This window comes from Manacus vitellinus, unplaced genomic scaffold, assembly GCF_001715985.3.
Source record: "Manacus vitellinus isolate BGI_N305 unplaced genomic scaffold, ASM171598v3 scaffold_18_pilon, whole genome shotgun sequence".
NCBI classification, from domain to species: Eukaryota; Metazoa; Chordata; class Aves; order Passeriformes; family Pipridae; genus Manacus; species Manacus vitellinus.
The window spans coordinates 2,404,685-2,425,586 of NW_021939324.1; the positions used below are offsets into that span (position 1 = coordinate 2,404,685).

Here is a 20,902-nt window from a genome sequence, read left to right on the forward strand (position 1 = left end):
TTCCCAGAGCCCACCTCACCACGTAAGTACCTACCTAACCTTCAGTACTTACCAAACTTGACAGGTCTTTCTCACACTGTTTTCTCAGTGTTAAGAATCGGTGGGTATGGCAAAAACTCTGCAAATTTTAAATACGCTCCAAACTGAAATACATCATGACCAAGAATCTCAGCTACTTACTTCAATTCTCTTCTCAAACTTCTCTCCTTGTAATAGACGATCGACATAGATTTTGGGAACATGAATGTCTTCTGGGGCAAATGCTCCTATATCAACAATTTCTTCCACCTACAGAAAAAATGGAAAGTGAAAACATTTAGAAAAAAGTATTCAATTAAAGTGTTTAATAACAATAAAGTTTCAAATATTAAATATACGGTGTATTACATCAAGAAAAATAAGGAATGGGGCAAAATACATACAGCCTTTAAAATAGGTTAATTTAGATGCTTATCTGTCCTCTTCTTTCAAAGGATATTTCTTCATACAAATTGAAAGTAGTTTATGTTTTAACAGCCCAATCTGTATGGCCAACTTGAAGAAATATAACATGTACAGTTATGTCAGAGTTTTTTGTACCCAAAAATAATTTCTGTCCAGAGGAAACCAATATGCTAGTAACAAAATATAAAGCAGAACTGTGAATTTTGAGGATACAAGTATAGAAGCTGGCTCAAAGATTTTCCATAGTGTACTCAAAATAAATAGAAAACATTTGAACTGTAATAATGGATTGCAAGATGAAGATCTAGAAGTCTCTACAGTAAGTGAAACAGATTCAGCACAAAATGACACTCATCCACACATAGATTTGAAATGTCACCTATTTGGAGCACCACAGACAATAAGGTTTTCCTTCCTTCAAAGTCTGAGTTCAAGGTGGTCTAGCTAGAGATCCTGCTATAGGCAGCTTCCTGCAGCACAGACCTTCAGTCACGTCTGGTGCACGTCTGAAGTGCACAGCGCACATCTCACTCTCCCACAAAACAGACACTAATGTTAGTGTTGTACCTGAATCCAACCACGGGAAAACATGTAATGTTAGAACAAGAGGTCAAAGATAATATAGAACAATCTATTCAAAGTTTAAAAGAAATTCACTAAGTTTCCTTTATTACCAGGAATTAGTTAAACTTTCCAGAATGTCTGTAGTTTAATAATCCCAAAACAAGACCTAGAGTATGATAAATCAGTAAGGGTACATCACTTAACAGCCATCACCAGTGAAGCAACACTAAAGAGCTTAAAATTCAATTTGACATCCTACTGTTACTGCACAATGTGATCAATATTAAAATCTATAGTATATCTGATAGACAATTACCTTCCTACTGTGTCTTGAATTGTGACAATAAACAAACAAACACACAAACCAATCCACCCTAAGAGCAGTAGAGGGAGAAGAAAAATTAACAAACTAAAGACCAGGGATCAGGTTCAGATGATCCCTTAAAAAAGCCCTGGATTAAGGAGACAGAAAAGATGAGCTTTGAAATCTCTAAGACAAAGGTGCTAAGGAGGACGCAATAACAGCCACAGCAACACCAAACTCAGTGCTCATGCAGAGCAGAATCCCACATCCAGAAAGCCCTTACCCACAAGATAATGAGAGATAATCAAATCAATATTTTGAAAATTCTAACTAGGGCTTTCATGAAAAAATGCTCCACTTGCATTCATCTCACTTCAAGTTTTTTTATTTTATATGTGAATTTTAAGATTAATATGGAGACCAAATCAAACACAGGATAAACTCCTGAAGCACACAGCTGAAGCACACTGCACTCCTGGTACAGTGACTACTGTCAGAATATGCTCAAAAGGGAGGAGAAGCAGGAGACAAGACTCTTCAACAGAGTCATAGGCGAGCAAGATCATCTGCTACTAGCAGAATTTTCAAATTCATCCTTTCTAATTAAATATTTCTTCATTTATCAGGTGGAAAATTAGGCCTGGGGAATACTAATTGGTCCTGATTGGAATTTTCTCACAAAAGAACTACATCTATCTGCTGCAGGAGTTGAGATTATAAAACCGGAATCTTGGCACAATTCAACCAACTCCAATAGAATTATGCTGTTAGAAAACTTGACACACTGTCTCTCCCACCCCACCCCACCCCACAGAATACACAGGATAAATAATTGATCCAACAATAAATTGTTGAATTTTGTTATTAGTCATGCCATTCTGCTAATTGGTTTGTATTTTGTTTCTTTGGACACAGCAGTCAGCATGATAGCTTCTCCTCTAATATTTCCAAACATTATCCTAAATGAACATAACACTGGAAACTGTATTTTGTCCCAGGATTCCAGATAAGCCTAATGATCCCTGAAGACTGCAACACCTTTCTGTGCACAGGCAACTCTCCACTATTCTTACTGGTGTTTTGCAATTTCCATGTTCTACCATTATATTAAATAAGCATCAAATCGAACTAAAATTAAGTAAGTTCAAATATCCCACAGCAATAAAGTGGAATTTTGAAAAGAGATTAAGAATTTGCATGTGATGTATGCAAAAATAACTATTTCCCAGTTCTGCAAGTGAAATTAATCAGCATGTTTATATGAGAAAAGAATAATTCACACAGGGGAAGTACAAATGCCACCTGATTGCTCCAGCTCTCTCTCTCAGCTCCTCTCACAGGGAACCAGATGATGCTCCAGTTGAGGCACTGTAGATGGGCTGCCCACCATCAGTATTGCCAGAGATGAAGCTGTGCCAACAGAAGAGACACCAGGAAATCTGATGGCTATGGGAATCAGCACCTTAACTTCACCACAGGGCATAACCCAAGTATCTTCCTAGACAAGAATGATAATGCAAAAATAAACAGTCCCATCACTGGGCATATTCACTTCCCTTTCAGGTTTCATATTTCTTTAGGAGTCTTCTCTGGAACACATCTGTAGCCTAAGCCACAAGGAAACAGGCAGGAGAGGTCCCATATTAATAATTAAAAGGATGTGAGTTTTTCTCCTGTTCTGCTCTCCCTTCTGCTCTTTCTTCTCTCTAGTCACCTTGCCTCAGGCTTTATTTTGTCATGCACAGAAGAACCTCTGTAAGCATCAAAAACAGTTACATGGCATCCCACCCAAGAGACACCAACTCTGGGAATGCAGAGAGAGGGAACTAATCAGGGCAGACCACCTCATGCACTTGTTGTAATTAGAAAATCAAAATACTCTGGTACCATTTAGATTGCCTTGAGCACAAATGTTCAGTTTAAATCTTAATTTCATCAGTGTGCTAAAAGACAGCAAATGTTTACATCTTTGCTACAATGGTAGAGCTAAAAGGTAACTTCAGGAGACCGCATGAGCTGACTTCTGTCTTCTGGGAAGGCTCTGATATCTGATTTAAAAATCTTTTCATTGTTTCAAGAGTTTCACAGTATTGCTTTTCTTCCTGGATATAGTGGTTTCTGCAAATCTTCTGTGACTGCTGACAATGGAAGCAGGATGAACAAATGCAGACTTTTCTGAATACTGGTTTATCTGCAAGTACACCCAGAACATAAAAGCTGTTCTCTGCTATGATTCACAAGAGCCTTCTGCCATTCCTTTTGGTAGCAGCACTCACAGAATCAATGGTCATTTGTTTCATAATATCACTTCCTTCTGTAACTTACATCTACTTTTCCTTTTTAAAGTAGTTTGATTTCTTTTTACTTATGAAAATTCATCTATTTTTCACCTTTATTTCAGAATTTCTGAAACGTTCTGAATGGACTCCTAGTAAGAAAAGTAAAGAACTCTGATTGTTGACCAAAAATAGGTGAGGAAATTACACTGACACAAACTTTCATGCCAAACACTTGATCAAAATAAAAAGGCCTTTGTTTTAAGTATATACCTTTACCTATTTCTGCAGCCTAATTATGTATGTTATGATATGTGAAACGTTTTAGTTTTAAATCTCAGTATAAAATTAAGCTATAAGCAGAAATGACAATATAATTCCTTATTACAGGAAAAAAATCAAAAACGTGTGGGTGAGAGAAAGAAAGAGATGGAGGGAGAAACCTATGCATTTGTAAGTAGCTTATTTTTGCACTGACTTTATTAAATCTCTCTATCACTATCTTAATTATTCTAGTTCGCTTCAGTTATTAAAACTGAAATAATGAAAATTCCTAGCAGAACTTAAGTAAAATAAAACATTACGACTCTTTAAATGTCCAAAACAACACGGAAATTAAATTAAATTTAGCCTCATCAGAGCCCTTCTTCAGTTCACTACTGGAAAAGTCATGATGTCACTGCATAACTCAGTATAACATTTATAAAATAATAAGAATTAAAAAATCAAAATACATAATAAGGACTAGGACAATAAATTTTATGTCTCTAGTTCACTCAAGATCACAAAAACCCCGTGGTTAATGACAAACAAGAGAGAAAAAAACATTAATCTTAATTGTTTAGACTTTGCAGCTTTGATGCTGCAAAACAGTGACAAGGGGGCATGGGCTTAAGCTCCGCCAGGGGAGATTTAAGTTGGATATCAGGAGAAAATTCTTTACAGAGAGAGTAATCAGGCATTGGAATGGGCTGCCCAGAGAGGTGGTGGATTCACCATCCCTGGAGATTTTTAAACACAGATTGGGCATGGCACTGAGTGCCATGATCTAGTAAATGGACTGGATTTGGACCAAGGGTTGGACTCGATGATCTTGGAGGTCTTTTCCAACCCAATCGATTCTATGATTCTGTGATTCTATACACATTGAAAACAGTTCACTGGAAACTAAGAACACACTATATTAACTTACTGAGCTATGACAAAGTAAGTTCATATAGTGTGTTCTTAATTTCCAGTGAACTGTTTTCAGTGTGTATTTCACTGTTTTGCAGCATCAAAGCTTTTTAAGAAATTCAGGTCAATATTACTCAGTTCTGCCTGTACACAGGGAGATGAAACAGAGAATCTTCTGAGTTCAATTCTTTCCTTTTCTAAGTTCAGCCAGATCACGAAATTTCTACTTCAGTCAAAATCTTGTATTAATGGAGTGACAGTCAGTCAACAACCACTTTGAAAATGAGACTTTTACAACTTAAAAATCAAGCAAGTATCAAATAGCCTGAAAAAGGCACATCTTGGTCGATAATGACTATATTATGCTCACATCAGACTTGGAATAAATGCATAAGCATACTGAGAGGTAGGGGAACAGTAAAGATCTGTAATGTTCATATTTGTTAGAGAACCTTTCACCTAATGCGACTGGTCTAGGTCACACTGAAGGTCCCTCCTTCTTCGCAACAGGAGCTTACAAGATAGTATGTGGTACTTCTGGTTATATTCTCCCAGCTACTAGCAATGTGCAGTTTAAGGATGTTCTCAGTCAGAGGCTGGACACAGACCACCTTCTTCATAGCTTCTGATGAACCAGGAACGAACAGTTTTCTTTTCCTGGTTTCTAATAGACTGTAACACTTTGTAAACACCACAGAGAAAAACAGTGAGCTGTGTTCTCAGTATGTTGTATCCGATAATTAAGGAGCAAAGCTGACATAAATCTCGTAGGTTTGTCTCCAGGTTCTTTGTCATGTGGATACACATCCACCTAAATCAGGAGCCTCTGCTAAAATATACTCAATTCACCTTTGTTTTCTCTGTTCTAAATCTCCTCAGTTACCACCTTCACTTGTAGTTGCCTCAGGCCTAAACTCTTCTCCCACACTTCTCTGCACCTGCTCCATGTTTCCTCCAACCACCCCTTTCCATTCCACACATTTGACATCTTCCTCTGTGCTGTACTGCTGACAGCAGAGGAGAAAACAGACTGCACTAAATTACCTCCTCTAGGTACTCACACAGTAATTCTGGGATAAACACTGCAAAGAAAAGAGGAAGCATACTTGATTATCTGCAAAAGCTATCCATGTGTAAAGCTGTGGGCATGCATGAAAGAGTAACAAAAATTTAACCACCAGTCTCTGGAGAGGTTCTCCCATGTACACATCTTGAGAAATTTTTAAGATAGTCACATAATGCACAGCCAGGATACACAACAGTCTTAAGTTTCAAGAACATGTTCAAAGTCAGACAACACTAACATTTCTCAAAGGAAGTGCCTCCATTAAATTGACTGACTTGCTTGTTTGATGATCTGCAGAAGCAGGTCTATATTATTCTGTATGCATCAAAAAGTTAAAGTGATGATAGCTGTTTTCTTGCATCCTTTAATTAATTCATTAGGATTTCACACTATTTTTCTATGGTAAAATTACCTGAATTAAAAGCACAAGAGATTGCTTTAATATCCAGCAAACTACCAGTCCCAGTATTACCAACCAAACCAGCCTCCTACAGCAGGCACACCTAAGGAGAAATTCCTTCAGAAACCCTGTGGTTGCTTTCATATAAGCCATCAATGAACTCCTGCTGGTTGTGATCACATTTTGTGACCTGTGCTTTCTTGATTAAATGAGATGATTTCATAGTGCTCAGTGCTTATTTTTACAATGCTCAACTGGATGATAGCAGTGATAACAAAAAAAGCAATATAATTACATTCTCACCTTTTAAGTATAAAGCATCCAATTTGTATTCAATATCCAAATTCTTAAAAAAAAAATAATGTAAAAATCCATATGGAATATATACAAAATATTTTTCTCAGATCTGGAGATGGCAATTTTGGAAAATCTGGCTTTAGATTACATTATGTAATTATTTTTCAATCAATGAAATAAATAATGGGAGAAGAGCCAGAGGAAAGCAAAAATGTCACAATCAGTGAATGTAGTTTTAATTTTTTAAGGGTTAGTTAATGGTAGAAGAACCTGTTTAACATATACTAGGTACCTCTGCTGAATAAGGTGACTGCTCACACCTCAAATCCTTGCACTCCAGAACAGAATAGCTGCTAACAATATTAACTCTACCAGAATGACTTAATTTAACAGTTTTTTCAAACAAAACATTATGTTGCTTTGAATACATTATTCCTGTACTTTGTTGCTTATTTTCAAGTTACACTACATTGAAAGCCTTTTAATTGATTAGGAAGTAAAAAAAATAACATTTTTATTGAAATTATTCACATATTATCACAAATAACTGAACTCTTGCCCCCCAATAAAAAAATCAACTTTAATCAGAACAAAAGATTTTATTTTCTTACTCAGAGAAATGACGAACGAAAAGAGAATGAAAGAGATCTCCTATCCTACGCATTCAAAGAAATATAACTTAAAGGTCAGGAGATAAATTTAAGTTTTACTGATTTTCAGCTTACTCACTGCAATTTAAGTACTGAAGGGAGAGGTAAAAAAGTAAAATAAAAATAAAGAAAAAATTAGAGATTTAATTGTACTATCCAAGAAGGTAATATTTGTACTTTACAGTATACATAAGTCCAACTAAAGCACCTTCAAATTCAAGGAATACCTCTATTCTAAGGATCAGACCACAGCATGCTAAGCAGGAGACATACAGCAATCACAGTAAAACAATAAATTAGCAGCTGTTTTGTAACAAATTATGTTGCTGGTTCTCTCTGCTAAAAAAGAGAAGGCAACAATATGACATCATCTCAAAACGACACATTCTGTGCACACATGTATTAGTTCTCCTTATTGTTCATTTTAGACAACAGTAGTTCATAAAGATTTCTGAAAACTACTTTACATGCTACCACTTTCTTCTCAACAAGGCATCGGTGTAGTCCATTTCACCTTCAGAAACATAGCAGATATCCCAAATATCCAAAACATTCAAGATGATAAAACTTTTCCAGTGTTGAGGAAGAAGGTAGATAGAGTACTTTTCAAGGAAAAGCTTGGAAGAAAAAACAACTGCCGGCAGTATGTCATGCCACTTAGACACTTTCAACAGACCACAGGAATGTGGGTATAAAGAGACTGTCAGTAACAAAGTTTAAGAAAAATTAAACTTTTCTTGCACTTAATCACTATCCTTCCTGAAAGCTGCCTGGAAAGGAGAGCACTAGGCATGCATGGAAATTAAAAAAAAAAAAACAAAAAACCAAAAAACCAAAATTTTATTATGTGCTTCACAGAACCAAAATTATTATTTGATGCTGAAGCTGACAGAAACATAGTTAAAACAGTCCTTCAAATCATAAAAATAGAATTTTTTGCTTATCACAGCCTAATGAGAAAATTCTGATTTCACTAGAAAATGGAAAAATTGTCTTTAGAACATCTAATATTCAAAGTCATAACAAGTACAACCCCTAATCTCCTGATCATACCAAGTTTTCTATTCTGTCTCTGTATTTATAAATCAGGCAGAATAACTGCTGAAGCACATCAATCCAATATTAATTGGCTAATATTTCCAATAGAACTATTACACAACTTATTTAAAATGAATTTTAGAGAAACTATTTGTTTGGATTTTTAACCTCTCCCTCTCCAGCCCCCTCAAAATAGGAGTACATTAATGATCCATTTCTTTGCTGTCTCTGATTCCTCTCAATTGATCAAAGAAAAATTCAGCACTCTGAGAAACCTTTACTTTCATTTAGCAAGTTTGTTCTTCTTGTGTCTGAAAGTCTGGATGATATCTGGGTGGCTAACTTCATATAATTCAGATGGTTCTCCCCTCTCCCTCAAGCCTCCTGCCACACATCTAAATAGGATACATTGGTTAGCTTATGTTCAATCCTGATGGAATCTGATGGAATCCATCACAAACAGCAACTCATTTGTACTTGTACGATGGCTTGATTTAGTCCCTTAAATCTAGAATTTCTTAAAATCCCAAATGAGTTCTAATTTTGAATGATGAAATACATCTATAATTTCTGAAAAACTTGAGACCAAACCCACGTAAAAATAGCTTTTCCCAATGTATGAACACCAGCAGAAACTGAATGCATGATTAGCTCAGGATAATCGAGGGACAGTCTCCTTTGGTGTGAATGGGGGATGCACAGGAGTCTTTTTTAATTGCTGGTGGCAAAGGCAAACACAAACCACATAACCTTTCCTAAATGCCCTTCAGGAGATGATCAGAAACCACAGCATCAAGAATGTGCTGCTGTCCAAGCTAGGAAGCCTGTTTCTTAGCTGGCCCTATCCCTGGATGTTACAAAAGCTACATTTCAAAATACACAGGCTGAAAAACAAAAACAAACAAACAAACAAACAAAAAAATCCAACAGCGCAAAGCAACAGAAACAAAGGTGCTTAAGACCTTACCTAATTCACTTAAAGGACAAGGGAGAATCATGAGACATCAGTATAACTTCCATCAGTCTGGAATTAGAAAGGCAAATACTCTGGCACAAAACTGAAACTGTCTGTTTTGAAAGTACTTGAAAATATTTTCATTGAAAAATTTAGTTTATTTAAAAATCTAATTGCTAGATGAGCTTGTACCACCACTTGCAGCTCTTGATGCTCAGTTTTTGAGAAATGCAGCACTCTAAGGACCCTGAAGGCATAAATGCTCCTTATCTTATTGCTTACATAGCCAATTGGCTACATATCTCCCTCATTTTAATCAGGATTATTCCCTAGGACTCCTCTTTGCCTTTCTCTGCTTCTTTCAACAAGAAGAAAACTGATAAAATACATTTGACTTATTTCAAAGCTTAACAAAAATAAGGAATGTGCTTGTTGCTCTATAATAAAAAACAAAACACCTGTTTAAACTTAAAGTTGTTTTAATAATGTTTAGTTATGGCCGTTTCCAGCAGAATCAGAAGTGGCAAATTAAGGATCTCAGTATCTAATTCATGGGAATATCAATGGGAGTGCATTTCCACACACTGGACATTATGAGTGTGGGTTATAAAGAAATTTAATAAAATATTTGGGGGGGAGGAAGAAAAACTAGGTGACTGTTCGAGAGACAGAGATGGAAAACTACTCTGTTGTCTTCTTTCATTCTTTTACCATTGTCTGCAGCCTGAAAAATCAGCACAATCTGAAGTCAAGACAGTCTTGGTATCTCAACTCATTACTCCTCTTTAAATACTTACTTTTTAAATTGAATAATTCTATAGCATTTGCAGGGGAGGGATCCTGCAAGAGAAAACTAAAATCTGAGCAACTGATTCAATTACTCAAAAATCCTCACTGCAGCAATAGTTACAAGGCTGCAGCTTTTCAAATCTCAGTATTTTGACTACCTGAAAAAATGCATTTGCTTCATGTCAGAAGGTAATTTTTTTGTAAGATTTTCAGTTTGAATATCAAGTCTTTCTCATTTTATACTAGAAATCTCCATTAGAGATGCTATTAGCACAGAAAACAAATTACTGCTTTGAGACACAGAAGTAAAAGTATATATGCATGTAAATTCCTTGAATCATGCATAAAACTTTCTCTGCACCATCTTTTCAATGCTATAATAATGCATGATTTCAAATGCAGAGACAGATAAGTCATTGATTGATTAACATATCTTATACACAAAGCAGGGCTGAAAAAATCCAGAGTATTTTAAATCCTTTTAATTTTCAAATTCTCATGACAGAGGACACAAGTTCTGGCAGTGAAATATATTTCAAATGCACAGTCTATCAGGCTTTCTATAAAACATAATGAAAAAACCTCTAAATTTAGCTTTAGGAGCAAACAGAGGCTTTCCATCAGTTTCTCCAGCACACTGACTTCCCGGCAATCTGCAGTATCCACTGATAACCACGTACTTGCTTTTTCTTGTTTTTGAATGTCATATTTGTTCTTAACATATGTGACAAGGATAAAAGTATTTTTTTTCATTGCAAGATTATATTCACATCTGCAATGAACTTCTGAAACTGAATGCTGAGAAAACCATGATACTCGTTCAAGAAAGCATCATTTAGAAAGGAATAAAATATAGGAGACAGATAAAATAAAAACAAACTCAAATCTTATACTGTGTGCAGGTAAAACCATCTGAGCAGCAATCTGAGCAGCAAACAATTTTAACCCCTTAATATTCACTACCCCAGCAATGAAGTGCCAAATCTGAAGCCACAAATTATGTTACATACAAAAGAAAAGCAACTGTAGGGAAAAAAAAAAACAAAACAGAAAAGGAAAAAACAACAGTAACAACAACAACAAAAATAACCAATCAAACAAACAAAAAAAAGTTACAAAACCCACATAGCTTAACTACTAAAAAGGTTTACTCCCCTGAAAATCACAGAACGGAACAGAATCACAGAACAGAATATGCTTAGCTGGAAGGGACACATCAGGATCATCGAGTCCAACTTCTGGCCTTGCACAGGACAACCCAAAAATCTCATCATGAATCAGAAGCATGTTAACTAAATGTAAAAAGAACTAACATATGAACTCTATTCTAGCCCAGTCTATTCCAGTACTTCTCAAATAATTTAAGATGGTCTCCACAACAGCTGTACAAATGTGGGGTTTTTTTCTGTTCTGCTTTTAATAAGCACATGCACACACTGAAGCAAGGAATCAAATACGATGAAGGGAAATAAAACCAACTCTTTGAGTATTTAAGTCTAGGGGTGGGAATCTTTTTGGCAAACTAAAATTACTGTGGCAATAGTGTGCAAATGTTTCTAGGAGCTGTTTATTCAAATCAATATTAGTAGTCCCTGGATTTCAATTCTAATCCTTCTCTGACTTGCTCTTTAACTTTTTATGACTGGCATCATAATAGCCACCAAACTATTTTTTAACATTGCTGAATATGGAATCAGAAAAGGCATTAAGCACTTCAGCCTTCGTTGCAATCTGCATTGATAATTTTATTCATTTCATTGATCCGTGAAGTATCAACATGCTTTGTCTGACAGTCCACTATATATGTACTCTTAAAAAGATTTCGTGTTATTTTCAAGTATTCTTTATTTTGTACTAGGCTGGATATTTCTTAAAAGCTTAAGCTTTTTGGTTTGTTTCGGTTTCGTAATGCTTAGCCTCTGACATCTGACATTGGTCTCGGTTTCTGTCATTTTGCTTTTCTGTGTATGAAATTACAACGATTGTGATCAAGGTCAAACTCCTACTGCTTTTCCAATGCTTTCTCCATGTTGGAATATATTATTCTCAAGCTCATTAACACAGTCTTTCCCTAACTTATTTCTTCTTAGCTATACCTCCCAGAAGGCTTCATCAATACAAGTCTCTGAGCTCATGAAATCAGTCTGCCTAAGAGACATTCCTGGTATTTGGCCATCTTCCCTTCTACGCTTTCTAAGGATCATGAGCTTGCATTTCAAAGATACTCTCCCCACAAGTGTTAAATCAAGGTTCCTCTGAAAAGGATATTGTAATGTTTATACACTAGGTTTGAGTTATCTAAATTCATATCCACAGGCATCTTTGATTCAGGACTTAGCCAAAGCCTAGGTAAGTAAATACAATCATGCAGTCAAAATTCCTGACTAACTACCTACATGTTTAAGATGCAAAGATTTCTGTATTTACACTAATAATATATATTTATATATAAAATATATATATATTGCATTTATTATACTAGCATATTATGGCAACTTGAATTCTACTGTCACTTGTGCCAGAAGTGGCTGGTAAGGCGGCAGGAATAAGCAGCTCAGTGTCCATCCTGTGCCAAATGGGATTCTCAAACAACGCACTTCCACCACTGCAGATACATGGGACACTACCTCAGCAACCATTGCCTGAAGCACATATGGAATCATCACTGAGGAATTAAATAATATCAAAAAAGGCTATAGCAACACAACAGTTTGATGGTTACAGCGTTTGCAAGGAAGGACCTCAATTTTGTGTCCACTTTGGCCTCACATCCTGATCTGTGGTTTCACAGAAAGAACATGAAGTCTGTGCCCATCCCAAATCCAGAACCACATCCTGCACCAGGGTTCATTTTCCACAGCTGAGGCATTCAGGTGATGAAAGAGACTCTATTAGATTATTGTTTCACTTTAAAATAGTGCTTACAGGCTTTTTACAGTAACCTGTCATTGTGTAAAACCTTGAAAAATTCCTCAGAACAGAGCTATGCATCTGAGGAAAGTTTTGCCATTGTTAAAGTACTTGGAGGAAAAGACACACAGAAGAAAAGGTTCATTTCCAGTTTCCTCAATAAAGCCCAATGCCATGATTTAGCACAGATAACAGGATACAAATAGCTTATTTCACTCTGATTCTGTCTCTTAGTGCAGCGCAGTTCATTGTACCTGAGAAAATGGTGCTCACTGATGTGGCTGTGTTGTTACTAGGCAACCAGAGATAAAATGCAGGGGTTAATGATTTTTATTTAATGCATTTTTATGAGAAAGCCCACTCTCTTTTTTCCCTCTGCTGATATTGAGGTGTAAATGCTATTTACACAAGGAGATATATTTAGCTATCCTCTCTGATCTGAACAAGAAAATTATTCAAACTGGATATTCAAACAGCAAGTCAATAAATATTTCTAAACATATTGACCATTACCACTATCAAACACACTGTGGCAATGGCTGAGATCTCAAAGCACTTCACCAGGGACAAATATTCAGTAGGTCTCACAGCAGAGAATAAGAATGGCAAGAAAACAGGTAACAGCCTAGGGACAATTGGGGCAGTGACACATGTTTATGTTCTCCCCCATGGAGGAAAACAAGAGCCTAAGTCTATATCACCCTTCATCTTTCCCATGCTGTCATGACACCCACACCTGGCAAGGTCACACCATGTTTTTTACTGTGCCTTTGGGTTGCCTCAATTCACTACAAAAACCAGTTCTCCCTCCTAGTGGGGCTCTGCTCACAGGAGCCTCTACAGGGAGATGCACATCTTAAGAAGCATCCTGCTATCACAGCCCTTGTCCCACCAGTCTAGGCACACATCCAGGAGGCCTCCCTGTAACTCCAAGCTGCTGTGCAATTAATTTTCCATCACACAATTACTTGTCTCTGTTGAGGGGCCTGACAGCAGTGATACCTGCTGAATTCAGCAGATACGACCTTCATTCAACAGTGTGTTGGAAATGTTACCACATATGTAACCCCACACAGTCCCTCAAGTTTCTTCACATGTCAAGCTCTTCCTTTCATCCTTCACAAGGGCTCGTGGCTTGTATGTAACTTGTGATCATCGAGTTCCTTTTATATCAGCTGATCTCCCAGCTCTTCTGTCTTTGCAATAGGAGCAGGAAAGTGTTTATAGATCTGAAAATCAACTGGAAGCCTCAGGCTGAGTGTGTGCATGAGGCCTCCGGTTCAAACAAAATTACACCTCTGACAGTGTGCTTAACTTCTGCAAGTTCTGCAAGACGAAGTGAGAAGGAGATGAACTCCTGCACCATTTTGCTTTTACATATAGATAAAGCCAAACTAACTGATGTTGTCAACACTGGATTATTTAACATTTTTCTCTGCAAAGGTTAACTTCCAAATAACAGGAATCATGCAATTCAGTTGCACAAATCTTTTTGACCCTTAATAATGGTCATCTTCAAATAAAAGTAAAAATTCCACTGGACCCAGCAGTTGGATTTTTACAGTTATCTGTGTCTCAGCATACATCCTTATTATCATGATAGAATGTTCCACTCCCTCTCACTTAAAGAAAAGAAATGCATGTAACAGTCCAAAATATTTGTAAGCACCTCTTGCATTTCATAGAAGATTGCAATCAATGTATTTCTGATCCCAAAACGAGTACTGCATGGCTACTTCTGACCATTTGTCTATTCAAAATAAACAAGGCTGAAGGTCAAATACTTCAATCAGAAATCTGTTCTAGTGGAATTTTAAAAATCAGTAATTCTCCACTGTGTGTCCCAGACATAACTGGCAATGGTACAGCCTGACTTCCTCCTTCTTTAGAAGCCTCTCTAAGCACAGCCAGCCTTGCTACTCACAACGCACAAGGGTTTGTAAGCAAGCAGTAGGTATCAGTTTGTGAGATGGAGAGCTGGGGTTTTTTGTCTCATTTTTTTTTCTTATCCCCACATACACAAATGCTGCCAAGTTCTCTCATCTCTGAATTGTTGCAAAAATTGTGTCATCTATCAGTGTGTAAAACACCACACTAACTAAAGCTAAAGAACAGCAGTTTTAAGTAAAGAAAAAAGTGTCTTTCACTATGCATGTGTGTTATATTTCACAGTTTCTCTTAAGAAGGTTAACTTAGAAGGACAAGTTAATAAATGCAATTGATTTCCAGTGCACTTCCCACTTTCCCCCAGATAGGCTTTCCAGTAGTTTATATTTCCTTGGTATGGATCTTACTATGCCAAACACCATTCCATATTTTTATCAATGATCAGAAACTAATATAAATCTGAGGAAAGTGCCAGATGGAGAAACTACAGTTCTGAAAATCCCAATTAATGACCGCAGGACTCTGAAAACAAGCCTGACCTTTGGCTGTTTTGACGGCAAGGAGTAGGATTGGCTTCAAATCTCTACTTCTAGAGACTGGGACTGTCTACTTAAACTCAGTTAAATGTTCAGTCAGTGAAAAACAGAAACAGAGCCAGTAACAGATAACAGAATTTAGAAATCCCTGTTGCCAAGAGAGTATCTGAATTACTACCCTACACAAACATTCTTCTTCTCCCTGTCAATGGAATTCTCATTTCACCCTTCAGCCTTGAACAACAGTATCTATGGAGTCAGGCAAAACTTGGATTTTCAGTTGCCTCAGTTTCCTAGTGCTGAGCTTAGACAGCTGACAATGCTCAGTACTGAGGATGTACTAGACATCATATTGAGGTATTTCCTTCTGATTCCTGGTTTAAAACCTTAAATCTAAACACAACATTCTGAATTCCACTTTGGAAGAATGACGTGTAGAAGTAAAGCCAATGATGCATTGCATTTGGCTCTAAATTTGTGCTAAATACATGGTTATGCCTCTTCACCTAATTTGCCCATAAAAAACAACATTGTAAAATAATATTAATATGCCATTCTTGCAAAAAGCTTGACAGTTTTCAAATGGTATTGAAAAAATAAGACTCAGAGTGGACACAGTTCACAGCAGATCTACTAATGACTCTTAAGTGGAATTACAGAAAGAAGGATGTCACATAATAGTTGCTCACTGACAAGAAAATTCTACCCTATCATAAGTGGATAGAAGAGCAGAGACAGAGAGTGAGATGGAATGTAGGTGGAAGGCTTTGATCTACTTAAATTCTCTAAATGCCAGACTGAACAAGGTATGAAGGACAAGTGTCTAGAGGGAAAGATTCTTCATTTAATTTTTAAATAGAAAAATACTTTAAACCTTTCTTGAAAAAAAATGTGAAAATTCACTGTTGCTGCATTGTCACTGGAAGTTGTGTGGTAAATATCATGGCATTTTTTGTCTTTATTCTGTAAGACACAAAGTAATAACTCAAGCTCCCAAATGTATTATCCAGAGATGTTTATATAACAAATATATTTTCTTGATAACATTTTACAAACAAACAAACAAAAAACCCAAACCAGCCCCCAACGAACCAAAACTAACCAAAACCCCTGAAGAAACACAAGCCTCTTCCAAATAGCATTTACTGGAAATAGTCTAGAAGAGTTTGTCTTGACCTTACTAACAAACCATATTTAGCTTTTATTAGGCATAAAAAAACTTACTAGAGAGTGAAGTAAAAGCTAACAGAGCACTCTGTCTTTTAGCTATTGCTATTCCTTAGCAACTCTCCAGTCACCAATATTTTTCCAGCGTAGGTTGCTCCATGTTTTTAAACATTATCATTTCAGACAAGGAAAAAGGACAAAGAAATTGGAAGAACTTTCTAGGTCAGCTAGTCCATTCTCTTTCTCAAGACTTAACCAAACATCTGTACCTCATTCTGGACTGATAGTTATGTAATTTATTAAATTTTAGAGACCACAGCTGTGATATCTCTATGATTTACCTCATCTGTGTTGTTATGTTCTTATTTTCAGAAGGCTTTTCATAAAGTCTTAGGTGAATCTTCTCAAGTACAGGCTGAGCCTACTGTTTTCCTCTTTCATCCACATATTACTTTATTTAAGATACTAGAAGGCTGTTGCCATGTTTCCCTTTTAAAGGCTGATCACAGTGAACACGAAGTCCTGGTCAGGATCAAATGAACAGCAATAAACTGAGGAACTAATCACTAAAGCAGAGCAGAGTGTCAGGAGTAGGTAATCCAAGGAGACAGGTTAGACCACTGTCCCTATTATCAAATCCTCCAATGATTTGAAATCCCCCCACTGTGTCCCCAGAACACCATGCAAAACAAAGGGGTATGTTGACTACAAGAGGATAAGCTTATCATGTTTCAATTCCCTACCTCTACCACAGTTGTCTTTGCAGCTTTGCACATAGGTTGGTTGAAGTTTCTTGCAGTTTTCCTGCAAAACAAAAGAAAATTAATGAGCATTAAAAGCCATAACAGTACAATGAAAGACTTTTCAGAGATAAGCTACTACAAGTATGTCTGTAATATAAACATCACAAATTGTTTTGTCAAATAGCTTGAGAACTAATAAAAAAAAGTAGGAAGGGGAAAAAGTACTGTGGAATTGTGTAAGATGCATCTGAAATTAAATCATATTTTGCTACATTAGAAAATATTTATTACAGCTCTTTTGATTTTTAATCAGCACATTGTTTAATTGAAATTGGATGTGCTGTTGGTATGTTCATTTATTAGATCCAAATGCAGCGGCAAGCTGGACTTTGTACAGTGTGCTTTCACATTTTTTTACTTCACAAAGAATGAAATCCATCTCCACAGGGGGGTCAGCACAGGGCTTAACAATCTCTCAAGTCCCCCGTATGCCTTCATAACTCAGATCAGGACTTCGGATAGCACTCTGCATAGCAAATGTAATCCAATTCTCTTCATCAAAAAAACCCCTGTGTCAGTTTTGGCACTCACTGCAAGACTCTGGCATTGATACTATGTATTCCCACACAGCATTTCTGTACCAAGGAAAAAGAATCTCTAGAAAAAACCAACACATGACACGTATTGGATCTGCATCAAGATCATAGCAGGCACAAGGAAAAACATGCAACCTTTGTCAGCTGCTCTCTATACTTTCCAGAAACCAAACAAAACTGTTTGGTATATTTAATAACTAAGAAAAGCTCTGTAGATTTTAGTGGTGTTCTCAGCATTCTTCTCTTTTAAAAAAAAGTAGAATTCCTGAAAAATTTTCATCAGAATTCATGAAATCAGGGTCCAAAACAAATCAAAACTTCCTTTCCTCCATCCTTTTTACACAGAAGCATTTTTTTCCCTAACCATACTTATTTCATAGACTCACAGAACCATTTAAGTGGGAAAAAAAGCCCATAAGACGATCAAGTCCAATAGTTAATCTCCAACGTGTTTTCCTCTCTCCTTCCCTTCCCGCAAGGACCATGCCCAGTACCACAGCCACTCTGAACTTTGGGGGGCTGCTGCCACCTCGTGGCTTCCGGGGAGGAACGGAAAGGAAACAGTCAAATCCTGAGACTTAACAGGCAGTGAGTGCTAACAGGATTTCTAGTGCACATATCTACACAATCAAAGCTATACCCAAAGACACATATTTCATGGAAATGCTGTTTTATTGGCAATACACAGAAGCTGGGAAGCCTCTAACGAAGGTCCAACCGTGTCCTGGGAGGCATCAGGAAAGCATCACCAGCCGGTTGAGGGAGGAGATTGTCCCACTCTGCTCTGCACTGGGGCGGCCTCAGCTGGAATATTGTGTGCAGTTTGGAGCACAACAATATAAAAAGACATTAAGCTCTTAAAGAGAGTTCAAAGGAGGGCAACAAAGATGGTGAAGGGCCTTGAGGGGAAGCTGTGTGAGGAGCCACTGAGGTCACTTGGTCTGTTCAGCCTGGAAGAGACTGAGGGGAGACCTCATTTTAGACCTCGTGAGGGGAAGAGGAGGGGCAGGCATTGGTCTTTTCTCGGTGGTGACCAGTGACAGGACTTGAGGGAATGGCATGAAGCTGAGCTGAGGGAGATTTAGGTTGGATAGCAGAAAAAAATTTTTCACCCAAAGAGTGGCTGGGCACTGGAACAGGCTCACCAGGGAAGTGGTCACAGCACCAAGGCTGACAGAGTTCAAAAATCGCTTGGACAATGCTCTCAGGCACATGGTGTGACTCTTGGAATGTTCTACATAGGGCCAGGAGTTGGACTTGATGATTCTGATGAATCCCTTCCAACTCAGCATGTTCTATGATTCTATTAACATCTTTTGTCAACGAATCTTCTTAGTGGCTATGTAAACCCAAAAGGATGTAAGAATAGGAAACCACAAAACAAACCCAACCAACCACAGCTTGCATTCTATCCTTCTCTGAGAGCATGAATACAATCCTAGCTGGTAGTGATTTAGGAAAAACTATCCTAATCAAAGTAGAGCAGTAAATGAGAACAAAAACAGAGTTACAAAAGCCAAATTAAAATAGCAGGAAAATGCATACAGATGGGGAAAGCAGATGTGAAAACTAAGAATTCAGTATTTCATCCTGTGTAACTATTTTTCTGAGCCAAAGCCTTTCACAAGATTGTAATGACTAGTCTTCCAGTAAAAAAACTGATATAAAATTATTTTTACATAGGGAAAAAATTACAAGAAAACATTTCGATGTTAATTTAACATTAAGAAGAGCTAATGGGCTCTATTCTGACACTATTTATAAAAGCTTCTGCCATTTAGAATGTTCCTGGGTTAGTAAAGTTGTTTCAGAAGCAGCAGTCTTTTACAGGATCAAAGGCCTTATTTCTATAGAACACACGATCCAGAAGTTTTACAGGATCAAAGGCTTTATTTCTGAAGAACACACCATCCAGAAGCTTTATGGGATCAAAGGCCTTATTTCTAAAGAGCACATCATCGAGAAGGAGAAAAAAACAGAAGCACTACACTTATTTTCCAACACCAAATAATGCTAAGGGGTTAGGAGTATGAAATTCAGAAACTAGCTAGATGAAGTTGCCTTTTTTATTTTAAGATGGCTTTCTGGACATCTAGTCTCAGCAACATCTACAACATCTATTTTTCCAGTGATGGATTTCCAAGTTGACCTAAAGGCATAATGTGTTTTCTCCCAGAGGCAAAAGACAGCAAACTACTTCATGGCAGACTAAATCATCAAACTATGTACCTAATGATACAGAGGTGAAGAAACACCTCAGATATGAGGTGAATTTTATACACTGCAGAACCACTTGAAGCATGAAGAGATGATCTGATATGACTGTGACAGCAGAGGCCGTGACTCTGATTATCAATTCAACATCTCTGTTCCTTTGTCAATAGTCTATTTTCATCAGCACCAAGCAACAACTTTGTCTGGGCTAGAACAACTCCAAAGCAGAATGGTACCAAGATAAAAAGAGAGGGAAACCAAAGGAGGTTCAAATATCATGGAGAGAAGCCACTCTCTGATATTTGAAAAATAACAGCAGTCATATGAAGTCCCAGGCACTGGAAAAAGGAAAACACTGTAGTCATCTTTAAAAAGGGTAGAAAGGAGGACCTTGGGAATGACTGACCTGTCAGCCTCACCTCTGTGCCTGGGAAGGTCATGGAACAGATCCTCCTGGAAGCTGTGCTAAGGCACATGGAGGACAGGGAGGTAATTAGAGACAATCAGCAAGGTTTCACCATAGGCAAGTTCTGCCTGACCAACCCAGTGGCCTTCTGTGGTGTACTGACATCAGTGGACAACGGAAGAGCTACTGATGTCATTTATCTGCACTTCTGTAAAGCCTTTGACATGGTCCCCCACAACATCCTTCTCTCTAATTTAGAAAGAGATAGATTTGATTGCATGGACTGTTTGGTGGGTGAGGAATTGGTTGGACAGTCACATCCAGGTTAATGAGGTTAATGGCTCAGAGCCCCGACGGACATCAGTGACAAATGGTGTCCCTCAGGGGTCCGTCTTGGACCAGTGCTAACTAATATCTTCATTAATGACACAGATGATGGGATCAAGTGCACCCTGAGCAAGTTTGCAGATGACATCAATCAAGC

At 37.4% G+C, this 20,902-nt stretch overlaps 1 protein-coding gene across 1 annotated transcript in view; it reads right to left on the bottom strand.

Moving 5' to 3' along the window:
• The window catches only part of OXCT1 (3-oxoacid CoA-transferase 1), an 87,290-nt gene that overhangs the window by 40,307 nt on the left and 26,081 nt on the right, over positions 1–20,902 (bottom strand). Inside the window, exons 8-9 of the mRNA XM_029959034.1 lie at positions 17,203–17,263; positions 181–288 (exon numbers count right to left, since the gene is read on the bottom strand). Of these exons, the coding sequence (XP_029814894.1) occupies positions 181–288; positions 17,203–17,263 (169 nt within the window). The remainder of the gene's footprint in view (positions 1–180; positions 289–17,202; positions 17,264–20,902) is intronic.